The sequence below is a fragment of the Ananas comosus genome, linkage group 20 (genome assembly GCF_001540865.1).
Source record: "Ananas comosus cultivar F153 linkage group 20, ASM154086v1, whole genome shotgun sequence".
NCBI classification, from domain to species: Eukaryota; Viridiplantae; Streptophyta; class Magnoliopsida; order Poales; family Bromeliaceae; genus Ananas; species Ananas comosus.
The window spans coordinates 9258136-9270433 of NC_033640.1; the positions used below are offsets into that span (position 1 = coordinate 9258136).

General features: G+C 39.4%; 3 protein-coding genes across 6 annotated transcripts; 1 reads left to right on the forward strand and 2 right to left on the reverse strand.

The window, feature by feature from the left end:
* Positions 1480-3179, reverse strand: LOC109725341 (aspartic proteinase nepenthesin-1-like). The gene has a single exon (XM_020254495.1). It carries the CDS (start codon positions 2908-2910, stop codon positions 1618-1620), a length of 1293 nt encoding a protein of 430 aa, XP_020110084.1. The 5' UTR covers positions 2911-3179; the 3' UTR covers positions 1480-1617.
* On the reverse strand, positions 6890-12004 carry LOC109725671 (gamma-glutamylcyclotransferase 2-3). Of its 4 annotated transcripts, none has more exons than XM_020254947.1 (10): positions 11768-12003; positions 11603-11679; positions 11156-11209; positions 10298-10354; positions 10177-10217; positions 10024-10095; positions 9577-9656; positions 8061-9509; positions 7734-7945; positions 6890-7611 (listed from the first exon to the last, which is right to left on the reverse strand). In XM_020254947.1, exons 1-8 carry the CDS (start codon positions 11874-11876, stop codon positions 9436-9438), a joined length of 564 nt encoding a protein of 187 aa, XP_020110536.1. In that variant the 5' UTR covers positions 11877-12003; the 3' UTR covers positions 6890-7611; positions 7734-7945; positions 8061-9435. The 4 variants fall into 4 exon arrangements, with proteins under 4 accessions (XP_020110536.1, XP_020110533.1, XP_020110534.1 ...); XM_020254944.1 differs by having other exon boundaries at positions 8057-9509; XM_020254945.1 differs by having other exon boundaries at positions 7722-7945; positions 8057-9509.
* Positions 7189-8528, forward strand: LOC109725593 (aspartic proteinase nepenthesin-1-like). Its single transcript, XM_020254833.1, has one exon. It carries the CDS (start codon positions 7189-7191, stop codon positions 8494-8496), a length of 1308 nt encoding a protein of 435 aa, XP_020110422.1. The 3' UTR covers positions 8497-8528.

A 12298-nucleotide genomic window follows, 5' to 3' on the forward strand; every position in this document is an offset into this window, starting at 1 on the left:
AAAAAAAAAAAAAAAAAAAATTCAATCCTTAAGATGCCATCCATCCTCTTCTTCTTTCTTATTCCCCTTCTTTCACTCCGAATGGACCTTTCGCGCGCCAACGCCGACCGCAACTTCAATAAGTTCGATCTTCTTCATCGTGCCGTTGTCTGTAGAAAGGCGCGAGTTGCGAGGCTATTTTCGTCAGTGCTCAAACTTATCTGAACTCAGTGCAACCCCCGCATCAAGTGCTCCTCCAGTTTCTATATCCTTCTCTGCTCCGCTGAGCCATGTCGAGAACTTTTCGGTGCATGTGGTGAAAATCTATGCATTTACATTTATAACTACGGTAGCGCGAAAACCCGAGGCTCTCTCGCTGATCAAGAGACCTTCACCTTCGGGTCGATTAACAAAGTTAGTGTTTCTAACACAGTCCTCGACATTATCGGCATTGACCGCGAAAGTTCATCTCTTGTGTCTCAGCTAGCAATCCCCAAATTCTCCTACTGCCTCGATCCCAACAACGAGTCCAAGAAAAGGGCATTCATATTCGACTCACTCATCGACATAAACCAAAGTACTGCTAGCTTATATTTCAATACATAACATTCTGAGCATTCTGGTTTCAGCATCTGTTGTTATAAACCTTAACAGATACTTTGCCGCTTATGAGATGAGGCGGAGAGAAATGACAATATATGCAGAGCATAGATGTACCGATGCATCAGACACCGACAATAATTTCTTCAATAGCTTTTCGAAACAGTCAAGTAAAATTAAAATTTGAAAAGGTTAAACGCTCAAACAGAAGAAAGTCAAGTATCTATTTGCAAAGTAAGTTTCGGCTGGGCTTGGGTATCCGCAATACGATTGAAATTTGGGCCCAAACTATTTTGAGCCCATTTGGGGTTTTCCAAAATCCGGCCCAAGTCCAGCAAAAAAGTCTAGAGAAACTCTGTTTGAGTTTGTATGTGCATGTATGTAAGGGTTGACCATATACAAATGGATCCGAGTTCGACCTACCATTTCCAAATGAGGTAGTAAGTGAGAACAAAAAATAAATAAAAAAATATAATCCGTTCTAAATCTGTCCCGATCTACTAAGTAAATAGAGCAGAAGGCGAGAGACCCTTTTTTTTTATATCCGTTCCAATTTGTCAATAACTTGCCCGCGCCCCAATCTACTCCTGGATACGCCTTGTTTGACACGTGTATATTATCTATGCTTATGCTGATATATTATTTAATTATTTAATTAATGGTATTCTTAATATCAATTTTTTATATATTATAGGACATGTAAATTTATATTTTAATATTTATATAGAATTTGCTCTTGAAAATGGGCTTAACAATGCCCATTGGGTATTGGGCTTTGGACCTTAGTCGGGTTCAGGCTTCATTGTCTCAGGCCGAAGCCCGGCAAATTTCATCACTTACTTTTGAGATTCACGTAAACCACTTTTGTTTTTGGAACGACTAAAAAAATTCAAAAGCCTCTTCAAAAATCCAAAAGATCAAACATAATGATCAACAATGGAACAACAACAACAACAACAACAACATCTATTCCTCTTTATAACGATGAATACAAATGATCAGCAATATGTAACACGAAAGCGAAAACGTAGTCCTCTTTCACAACCGGTCGCACTGCGCGGGCGCGAACGACAACTTGCCGTTGTCGACATCATAGAGTATCTGCATGTTCTGCTGCTGGAAGTTCCCCAGAATCGACATCCCGCGCGACCCCATCACCGTCAGGCACAGCAATCCGCTGCTCGAATCTCCGATCATGTAGTTGTTCGCGGGAAGGTCCAGATCCGCGCCATCGAAGTGCAGCACCAGCTTCGGCACCTCCACCGACGACGACGCGTCCGACGGCAGCGAAAAGCAAAGGTCGAGCCCGATCGCCGACCCGTCCGCCACCGGGAGCTGCATCTGCGCGGCGAACGCCTTCTTCAGCGGCTTGTATCCGGCTTGCTCGAGGTACGTGATGGAAGTTCCTGAGTCTATTATGAGGCCCCCGGTTCCATCCTCTTGCAGTGCAAATGTTGAGCTCGGTATTTGTAGAGGAGTTGCACCCACTGTTATGCCTTTTAGGGTGAGGTAGTAAAAGGATGCTTGTGTAGGGTTTTTCACTAGTGGTGTTGAACTTGCACCGGAGCTTAGATCAGCTAAGGAGCCAAAAAGGAGAGGGCTCTTTTTTGATGAGTCTAGAGAGGTGAGGCAATAGGAGAATTTGCCTAGGCCGAGTTGGGAGATGAGAGAGAGAGGGCCCCGGCCGAGGCCGACGAGCCCCGCGCCCTGCGAGAACCCGTCGCCCTCGTTCGTGTCGCCGCACCCGAACGCGACGTGACCGACCTTCGTCGACCCGAACGTGAAGGTCTCGCTCGCGAGGACCCCCTGGGTCGAGGAGGAGTCGCCGTAGGAGTAGAGGTACTCGCAGTCGGACTTGCACGAGAACGTCGGCAGGGCCTGGCACAGCGCGCTCGAGCACGGGAGCTTCGAGTAGGTCTTGGAGGTCGAGGGGTCGAATATCGGGGTCGACTGCGAGAAGCAATCGACGCAGGGCTTGCACTGCGTCCAGATGAGGTCGCTGCCCGTGTCGAGGATGGCGGAGAAGGGCACGCTGGGCGTGCCGATCGCGAGGTCCATGAGGAACTCGCCGTTGCCGGCGTGAACGGGGGCCTGAACCTGCGAGCTCGAGCCGGCCGCCTTCGTCGTCCTGGCGATGAGCCTCGACATCCGATGGTGGCTCCGGTGCGCCGCGCGCTGGAGGAGCTCGAGCTTTGAGAAGTTTCCTTTCGAGTCGATGTGCGTGAGATCGACGCGAAGGCCTTTCAGAGGAGCTGGATGGCGTCCGGTCGACCGGGCGACGACGAAGATCATGGCCAAGACTAGAATTTGCAACTTATGGGTTGTTCCCATTTTTGGATCAACAAAGCAAAGAGACCAGGAGAAAGAGAGAGAGAGAAGGATATGAAAGAATCCTTAGCCTTAGATATGCATGAGGTCAACATGAACAAATGTATATAGGCATACAATATGTGTGAGTAGTTATAATTAGGTAAGTTTAGTTTACTAAGAGGGAATAGTAGGCCACATATATATTTATATATATATATATACCATAAAAACAACAATATTGTTTCTTACAAAACTTTGTTTATTATAGCCACTAAACATGGCTAGGGTTTGGGAATGAGGAGTTTAAAGGAGATGGAGATCATGGGAGTGTACCTACTGTGAGGTGGTGAGTTTTGTCCCACACCTTTTAATTGATAGTTGGTCTCTCAAAAATTGGTAAAAAGCTAAGGTAGTTTCGAACTGTTAGGTTCTCTTTTAGGTTTAGATGGGTAGGATTTAGGTCAAATTGCACTCTTTGGGGCATGACATTTTGGTTCACAAATTTTAATTTATTAAAATTTTTTGCTCGAATTTTTTTGAAATATTACAGCTTAATTATTCTCACAATTTAATTTAATTGATTAAATATTAATATACTATTACTATGAAAGTGATGTAAAAATGTTATAATGGATGGCGCGTAGTAATTAATATAATACATTACTTTTATATCAGCAATATATTATTTTTTAGTCAACTAAATAGGATTGTAGGATTTAGTTGTAATAATTTAAGTCAGAAATTATAATAAATTAAAATTTGATCGCTAAAGCATCACGCACCTCATACTTTTGAGGACCAAAAAGTGTAATTTAGGCGTACAATTTCTATCTAAGATTACTTCTTTCCACCACTCTACCAAGTGCTTCCTTGAAGTTGCTTCTCTATGCTTCATCTTTAATTTTCACTTAATTGATCAATTCAAGGTTCTTTTATAAACAATCTTTAATCCAAAAGAAGTGCTTTCAACATGAAAAGTGAGATTAATTAACAAATCCATTCTTACACCGACCGTCCCTAAAACAAAATGGTAAAGAGCTTGATGGTTGGTACCCGAGATCTAAGTTTGAATCCTAATCGATTCACATTTCCAGCTAAGTTTATTTCCAAATGAAATAAACGAAGCGGAAATTAAGCGTGCTATCTATCTCTCTCTCAAAAAAAAAAAAAAACAAATCCATTTTTACTAGCTAGGGGCAGATTAGATCTATCGAATCAGGTCAAATTAAGTCGAGGATTAGTAACTAGTTTTAAATGAATATATCCGTCAATATCATATAAGCTCTCTTATTAAGTATACAACATCAGTCTACTAATATTTTGTACTCAGCAATTATTTTTCTCAACTAAATAGTATATGTAACCGACAGAATTCTAACTCAACCTCTGCTACTCTGATGGCACACAACAACGACTTTTTCTTCTGCAAATAAGTTGATCTACTTACACAAACGATATTTTTAATATTTTATACCTACCAATCTCAATCAATCCTCTTCTTTAGAACATCATTTAGGACCACCCACGTACTTAAATGTGGTATATCTCCACAAGAAATTAGACTTGGGAGCTTCATATTGGTAACAATTTGACTCAAAAAGGTGTACTCTAATTAATCAACGTATCAAGAAACAACAAGGAAAAACACTTAAATGTTGGGTGAGCAACTTCTCCACTCAATTTCATCATCAAAAAGTAGGCGAGAAAAGTTCTCTTTTTTCGTTTTCTCTTTTTTGACTTCACAAGCAAAATCATACATATTGGAGAGCTTAAAAGCATCGATTGTTGGCGTTTGGTGCGCTATCGACGTAGGTGTGAAAACAACACACCACCTGTTTTAAGTGTATATGAATCCCGCCCCCACTGCCGTCTGATCGGAGCCGTGGCGCGATCGTGATGGTCCGTTTCGCGGGCTCCGCGATAGGGTGCACACCTAACAGGTCAGATTCTTAGTGTGTCCTACACCCTGTGATGTAAGATTCGAGCCATTTTGTATGTAGATGTGATTGAGCTAAGAATCTAGCCTAGTGCTTAATAAGTTAATGTGCTAGTTTTGACTCAGGTATTTGAATATTGGTCAATTTATAAGCTTAAAATGATGTGTTAATAGGAGGGAAATTTACAAGGAATATATTCTTAATTAAACATCAATGATTCAATGGTTACCTCATTATTGTATGTACGCATGTGCGCACACACAAATACATAATTTATATTGCTGTATTATTTCTTAAGTTTTTTTNTTCAAAAACATTGCAAGGTTTGGTAATATAAACAAACCTTGAACATCTATCTGATTAAATGTAATTTAAAAAAAAAAAACTTAAGAAATAATACATCAATGATTCAATGGTTACCTCATTATTGTATGTACGCATGTGCGCACACACAAATACATAATTTATATTGCTGTATTATTTCTTAAGTTTTTTTTTTTTAAATTACATTTAATCAGATAGATGTTCAAGGTTTGTTTATATTACCAAACCTTGCAATGTTTTTGAAATAATTGAGTACCTGAACTTTAAAATTTGTATTTTTAGTTCCCAATTGTAGATTTGTGCATTTTGGTGGAAATTCTGTAATCTGGTAGAATATTTTATTTATTGTGCCAAAAAATATGGAAATATATTATACTACTAGATGGTAAAATCGAAGTTTTGAAGTTCAAAAGTTTAGATGGTAAATCAATATTTTTAAAATTTGGGTTCTTATCAAATTGGGCATTCAAATTGTACTCCCTCGCTAATTTACCTGCATTAGTATTCTAAACTCATCCTGCGACGAAATATCTCGTAACCTACTCATTGAATTCAAGCTTGAGATCATGAATTGGGGCAAGTTGAACTTGAGTTTGGCTCATCAACTTATCAAGTTACCTCGATTTTTTAGTTTATGGCTTTTTTTCTTGGTTTTATTGCTAATTTATGATTATATTTGGATTTTATAGGCTCACATCACTTTCATGCCAAGTTTGAAATGTATACACTTAATCAACCTCATATCATTGTATCCAACATTACTTCCATGCTAAGTTTTAGTTAAGCAGAGTAAATGTTTAAGAAAATTGGTCCTCGTCAGTCTAATCGCACATACTCATCAGTCTAATCAGACATATAGCTTAAGATCATCAGGCGATGTGAAAATCATATCACACTTTTAGCTGGTGAATCGGCTCTGATATCAAATATAACAATATGAGAATAATAACTTTTTGGGCTCATACCATTGGCCTAGAATACATAAGCCTGGTTATGATTCCTAAGGTCTGTGGTCTCTTATATACCCTCACATCTAGTGATAGATATGGGCAAACTATCAAGATCTGCTTCCCAGGGGTTCCGCCCATCCTCGTGACACCAAACTATCAAGACCTGCTTTCTAGGGGGTCACCTATATATATTGAGCCCGTGACTCGATTAACTGAGTATTCTAGTCACCCATTATTGAATCCGTAGTTCGATTTAAACCCAATAACTTGTTGGGCCTGATCCACTAGCCCAAAATGACATAATCCAAATATTGTGCCAATCTTATTCAAATTTTTATACTTTCATATCTAGTCATAACTAAATGATGTGTGACTATTCTTACGTCTTAGAATGTCACACCCTAGCCAAAGCTTCTTATGAAAGTTTAATTTCAGAAGCTTAACTTTGTGTAACGGAATGAACATTGCCGTCAAGCAACATCTAAAGATCAAAAGCTATCTGATCACCGAAAACGTATGAAAACTAATGTTTCACTACTCGTAGACAAAGGCCATTTCCATTAGCGCAAACCAATCTTTCCTTAAAACTTTCTACAAGAAGCGGTGACGAGGCGAAAAATCCAGTGCTAGGAGAGGAGTACAAAGGTTTTACTTGATGGGGGCAATATCATCCAGTTATAGGAAACAAAGTAGGAAGAATAAGATGGTGAGGGTAGAGGTGAATAGGATGAAGTAAATGAGTGACGAATGCTATTGCGTAGGTGTTATACTACCAGGTGGGGAAAGAACTTCAACACTGCGAAAATAGTTGATTAATGAACTTCACTCTACTTCCAATTTCTAGTTTTAGATGCAAAACACTGGTTACAAAAGTGCCAGCAATCATACAACTCTCTCTCGTAGCAAATGCCCTAATGTTTGAGTGCGACAAAACCTTACTCAACATAACCACTCAAAACACATGACAAAAATGAGTTCATGTCACTTGCATTGTATGTGTTGCTTCTGCATAGTCATGTACAAATACCACCACAACTTGCATTCTCCTCCCATTTCTCTCACTGATGTAATGAAATATGAGAACCACAATGCGAAGATCACCAGTTCTCTCTCATCTTATTCAAATTCTACTATCACTCTCACTCTGTCTTTTCCTTGTTGAGCCTTTTCAATATGATCTTCGACTCGAATTGACCCATGTCGACGCCAACACCAACCTCACCTCCCTCCAACTCCTCCACCGTAGCATCGAGCGGAGCCGCACCAGGCTTTCGTGGCTAACCGGGGATAACGACTCCCCCGACTCAACCGATTCCCCCTTCAATGCTCAAGTGCCCATCTCTGAGATCGACGGTGGTGAATACCTAGCTGAACTCCACATCGGTAGTCCACCTTCTTCTTTCCTTGCGATCCTTGACACCAGCAGCGACATCATCTGGATTCAATGCGTCCCACCAGTGTTTGACCCATCGCAATCCTCCACCTTTGCGGAGCTCCCATGTTTCAACACCCTGTGCCAAGCACTTTCGCGGTTTAAATGCGCCAACAACCTATGCCACTATAGCTACTGCTATGGGAGGTCTAGAAATGTTCACGGTTATCTAGCAAGCGAAACCTTCACCTTTGGCCTTACCAATGGAACCGTTGTCTCCAGCATCAGTTTCGGATGCGGTTCCATAAGCCCGGGGGACATGACATGGCAACCCTCTGGCTTTGTTGGACTCGGTCGCGGGCCCTTGTCTTTGGTCTCGCAACTTGGGTTAAAAAAGTTCTCCTACTGCCTCTCCCCGCCTCATGAAGCTCAAAAAAAGAGTCTTCTGCTTCTTGGCTCCCTAGCTAACCTTCCTGGAAACACAATGAATGAGATTACATCAACTAACCTACTAATAAATCCTGCTAAGCCAACATTCTATTATCTTCCTCTATTGGGGATCACAGTTGGAGAAACCTTTATACCTACTATAGGAATTTATATCCCTGAGGAGCGCAATAAAGGTGGCTTCATCATAGACTCTGCAACCTCCATGACTTTTCTAGCAGCTAATCTCTTCGCTCCTGTAAAGAAAGCTTTTGTAACACAAATGGGACTGCCATTTGTGGATAACAATCCCCATAATCCGCTCGCTTGCTTCTATATGCCATCGCCATATTCGTCGATTGACGATGTTGAGGTGCCGAACTTTGTCTACCACTTTGAAGGTGGGGACATGGCGCTGCCGCCGGAGAACTATTTATGGCTCGATTCGGAGACTGGGTTGCTGTGTTTAGCCATTATGCAGTCCACGGATGAGGTGTCAGTGATGGGCAGCTTCCAGCAGCAGAATATTCAGATACTCTATGACCTGGAGAACGAGGTGGTGTCGTTCATGAAGTCTCAATGTGACATGGAATATTAAAGATCACATTTGGTGATGATTGTTGATGCTTATTATCTGACATCACTACAAATAAATAAGAATACATCACATCAAAAGATGAGCAATAAATTTCTGAAAAAATTCAACATATGATACATTACATCGCATCACAAGATATGCAATAAGTTTTGTAGACAAATTGAAAACATAATAGATAAATCATACTACTAATGTTTGATTATTCATTATTGATTGATCATAGTGGATTGGTATTTATCTAGTATTACCTAGTTGTCTTGTAACTTTAAGTGCTATTTCCAAATTTACCCCATGAATGTTAGTTCTTGAACTCAGTTTGTCCTCCGAGTTTCAATTATAAAGTTTTGAGCCTAATTTCAATTTCATCAAGATCTCATCTGTCATGAAGAATTTGTAAAAACACATCAATACGGCAGCTAATTTATGGCCAAACCCCACTCCATATTGCCATGAGGTGACTAGGTGAGTAGTATTTCATAGCTCAGATCATCTCTTCATACAATTATACGCAAGATAAGAAATGGAGGAGATCAACAGAAAAGGGAAATTGGAGGGACGAAAATTGAATATCCGGGAGGTAATGGAGGGGCAAAGATGAACAAGTAGGTTATATCCGATCAAATGCCTCCTCAAAAACTTAATGACAAGTGAAAAAAGGAAATATCCCATCTGACTTCTCTATCAGAAAATTTTGTCAAATCTGATTTTACTTTTCCTGTATTTAGATTGTATCAATATCCACATCAATAAATTTTCCTAATCGAGAACAAGGACAACATCAAAATATACCAAAAAGAAAAAGAAAAAAGAAGAAGAAGAAGAAGAAGAAAAGGACAATTTTGAATCTCTCAAAAAGATTCAAATAATTTTCTATGAATAAGCCGATCTTGGATTGGCGACTGTAATTTGATAGTAATCATCTACTCTTGAAAGGTTCTTCTAGCATGTTGATTCCGCTGAAAGTATTCTTCTCACAGCATTTGCAAGATCTCTGACATGCGCATCTTCGCATCCTATGCAAATGAAATAAAATTTCAGCTAAAATTCAAATAAATCTTCTGTGTTGCAAAAGAAACTCACCTAATGTGTTTAATGCATCTTCTAGGTGGAAAAGGTAGTCTCTGTTTGGTCCTGACGGGCCTGCAGCTTGGACAATTTGCCTACACATCATCACAAATCACCGACTAACTAATTCTTGTATAAGTGATGTTGGGCTAATCAGTTACAATAACCTCTCTACTTCGAGAAGCAGTAAGCAAGTGCTTGGCGAAGAAAAAGTCTGAAGCTTTTACTGGGGCAAGAAGGTAAAAATGATTTTTCAGGCTCTGAAAGCAAAAATTTTATTGCAGTAAGAAGCTGCTTGGGGCTAGTAAAGATGTTAGTGTCAAACTGCTCTACTAACAAACAACACTTCTATAGAAACTCCACCTGCTCTGCTACAAACAACACTTCTAAAGAAACTCCAGCTGGGCAAAATTGGCCCTTAAGTAAGCAGAGAGTTGCTAATTAAGGAAGCAAACAGAATACCTGGCTATATCTTCTAGAGGAGCAGGTCCAAGGTAGTTCATATTGGTCCTCGTGTCTGGAGAAGCTAAATATCTAATTGTCACATGAATCAGATTGTTTCATTAGTGATGAAACTCATAATTATATTGGGCTTAACTTTAATCCGCCACTTACACCATCACACCACAAACAGTTGGAGTCGCAGAAGTAGGGTCCTGAAATATTATTAATTTCACGACCTGTGCTAGGTAAAGTTGAGAAAATAATAGAAGTGGCACTACTGCAAGGAACTTACAGTAAAAAAATCAAGATGAAGTGTCTTATCGTATTGCTTCTCCCTAACTTCAAGATGCTGCAACGAAAATAAAAAAAAATGCCGGCATAGAATAATCAACTAATGAAGCATTATGTTACTCTAGCAGATAAGAAATAAAGAGTGAAACAATAGTTTTTAAGAACTATTTAGAAGCACGAAACTTTTTGGATAAAACTTGTAAAATAATACTTTTATTTTTTACACATGCTTGTTAGTCTCCCATTTGTCTTGCATTATAGTTTAAAGGAATATCACATGCACAAGTTTCGTTGGTCCTCACCTTCTATAACCTACTTATAAACTTTAGGGCTTCTGATCACAATTAGGGTGCTGGAGAAATAGTAATGAGTAATATGATATATCACTTTTCGCTCTGTGCTCGCAAGCAACTTCCAAAATCATTTCGAAGTAGAGTTCCAAACAGTGAGTTTCTTGGTATGAGTTAATGTTATAGAAAGCTTTTCTTTCAACCTGTTGTCAAATCGTAGAACCGTTTTTATGCTTCAATTTCAAACTTTCTTTCGGGTATATATAATTATTGGTGAATTTCAGGTAAGTAGGCATTAAACTTCCTGTTATATACTACAAAAGAATACCCTTCTTATTTTAAGCATATCTGATATTTTCTCACTTTCTATACCTTTTAAGCATTCTGCAGCACTTATTTACCAATTGAGTTTGGATACAAACCAATATTTCACATGAAGAACTAGGATTTAGCAACTAAGAAAATTAATATTACAAAACATTGCAACGAAAACAATGAAGCTCAGAACAAGGTTACCATCTGATACTTTGCCGGATGAAGAAAACAAATCGGCGAGTAACAATCCTTACCTCCAAGGCGATCTTCTTATCTTCCTCCTTGGAAACTTTGTAAGCAACTCCCCACTAAATCACGCAGATTCAAAGTAAATTATTGCACTCATAATCTGAGAGCATGCTAAAACATACCACAAAAAAGGAAAAAAAAAAAAAAATGCTATGCCGTTGATTTTGACATATACATTTATTGTATTCGGTCAATCCTCACCAAATGAATTTGGCTATACCAAATAATCTGATCCACCCTAACTATCCCACTACAATACATTGAATTTTACAGGCACCAAAAAAAAAAAAAAAAACATTTTCATCAGAAAAGCAACTGGTCACATCATTTTCCCTAAAAAAAAGGAACTTTACAATCCCTAATCTATACCAAAATCTTCCTAACGCCAAAAATGATTTGATATGCGAGTAAATTACAACAAATCACTGCATAGAAATCGAAAAGAGACGTACACAAACTTCGCCGCGGAGGGGCTCCAACGTAACCGTTCTCCCGGGAAAAGCAGGGGTGCCTCTGTGATCCGTGCTCCCTACACCCCAAAATTAGCATCAAAATAAAGACCAAATCTCCGATTAAACCGATCATTTGATAGAATGAAATGGAACGAGGGTTTGTGCCTTGGTAGAAGACTCTGCGGTAGCCACGGATGAAGCCGAGGAGCTTCTCGTCGTAGGGAAACCCTGGTTTCCATATCAGCGACCCGTATCCGAACACCCACATCGCCATGGCTCTCGTAATCTCGTAATTTTTTTCGATCCCTTTGAGAAGCGGAGGAGAAAGGAGACGAGGAGGCGTTGATGGAGAGGTGAAATTGGTAGGAGGAAGCTGATTGGGTATTTTTCGTGCAGTTTTTTTCCTCTTTTTTTTTATTGGGTTAATTACGCTATTGGACGCCAACTTTTAACCTATTTTTCAATTTGGTACTCGACCTTTCGATCTTCGCAATCAGATCCCTAATCTTTCGAATTAATTAAACAACTGGTCCCTAACTTCTATCCCTTTTTCGCTGTAGTGGACAATACAGTTAGTATTTGGGATTTCAAATTTGAAGCATAATTATTTTATATTTTTATTTTAGTTCACATTTAAAAGGTGAATGAAGCAAATATTTAGATATTACACGATGGCACGATGCCTTCCGCCTTTTT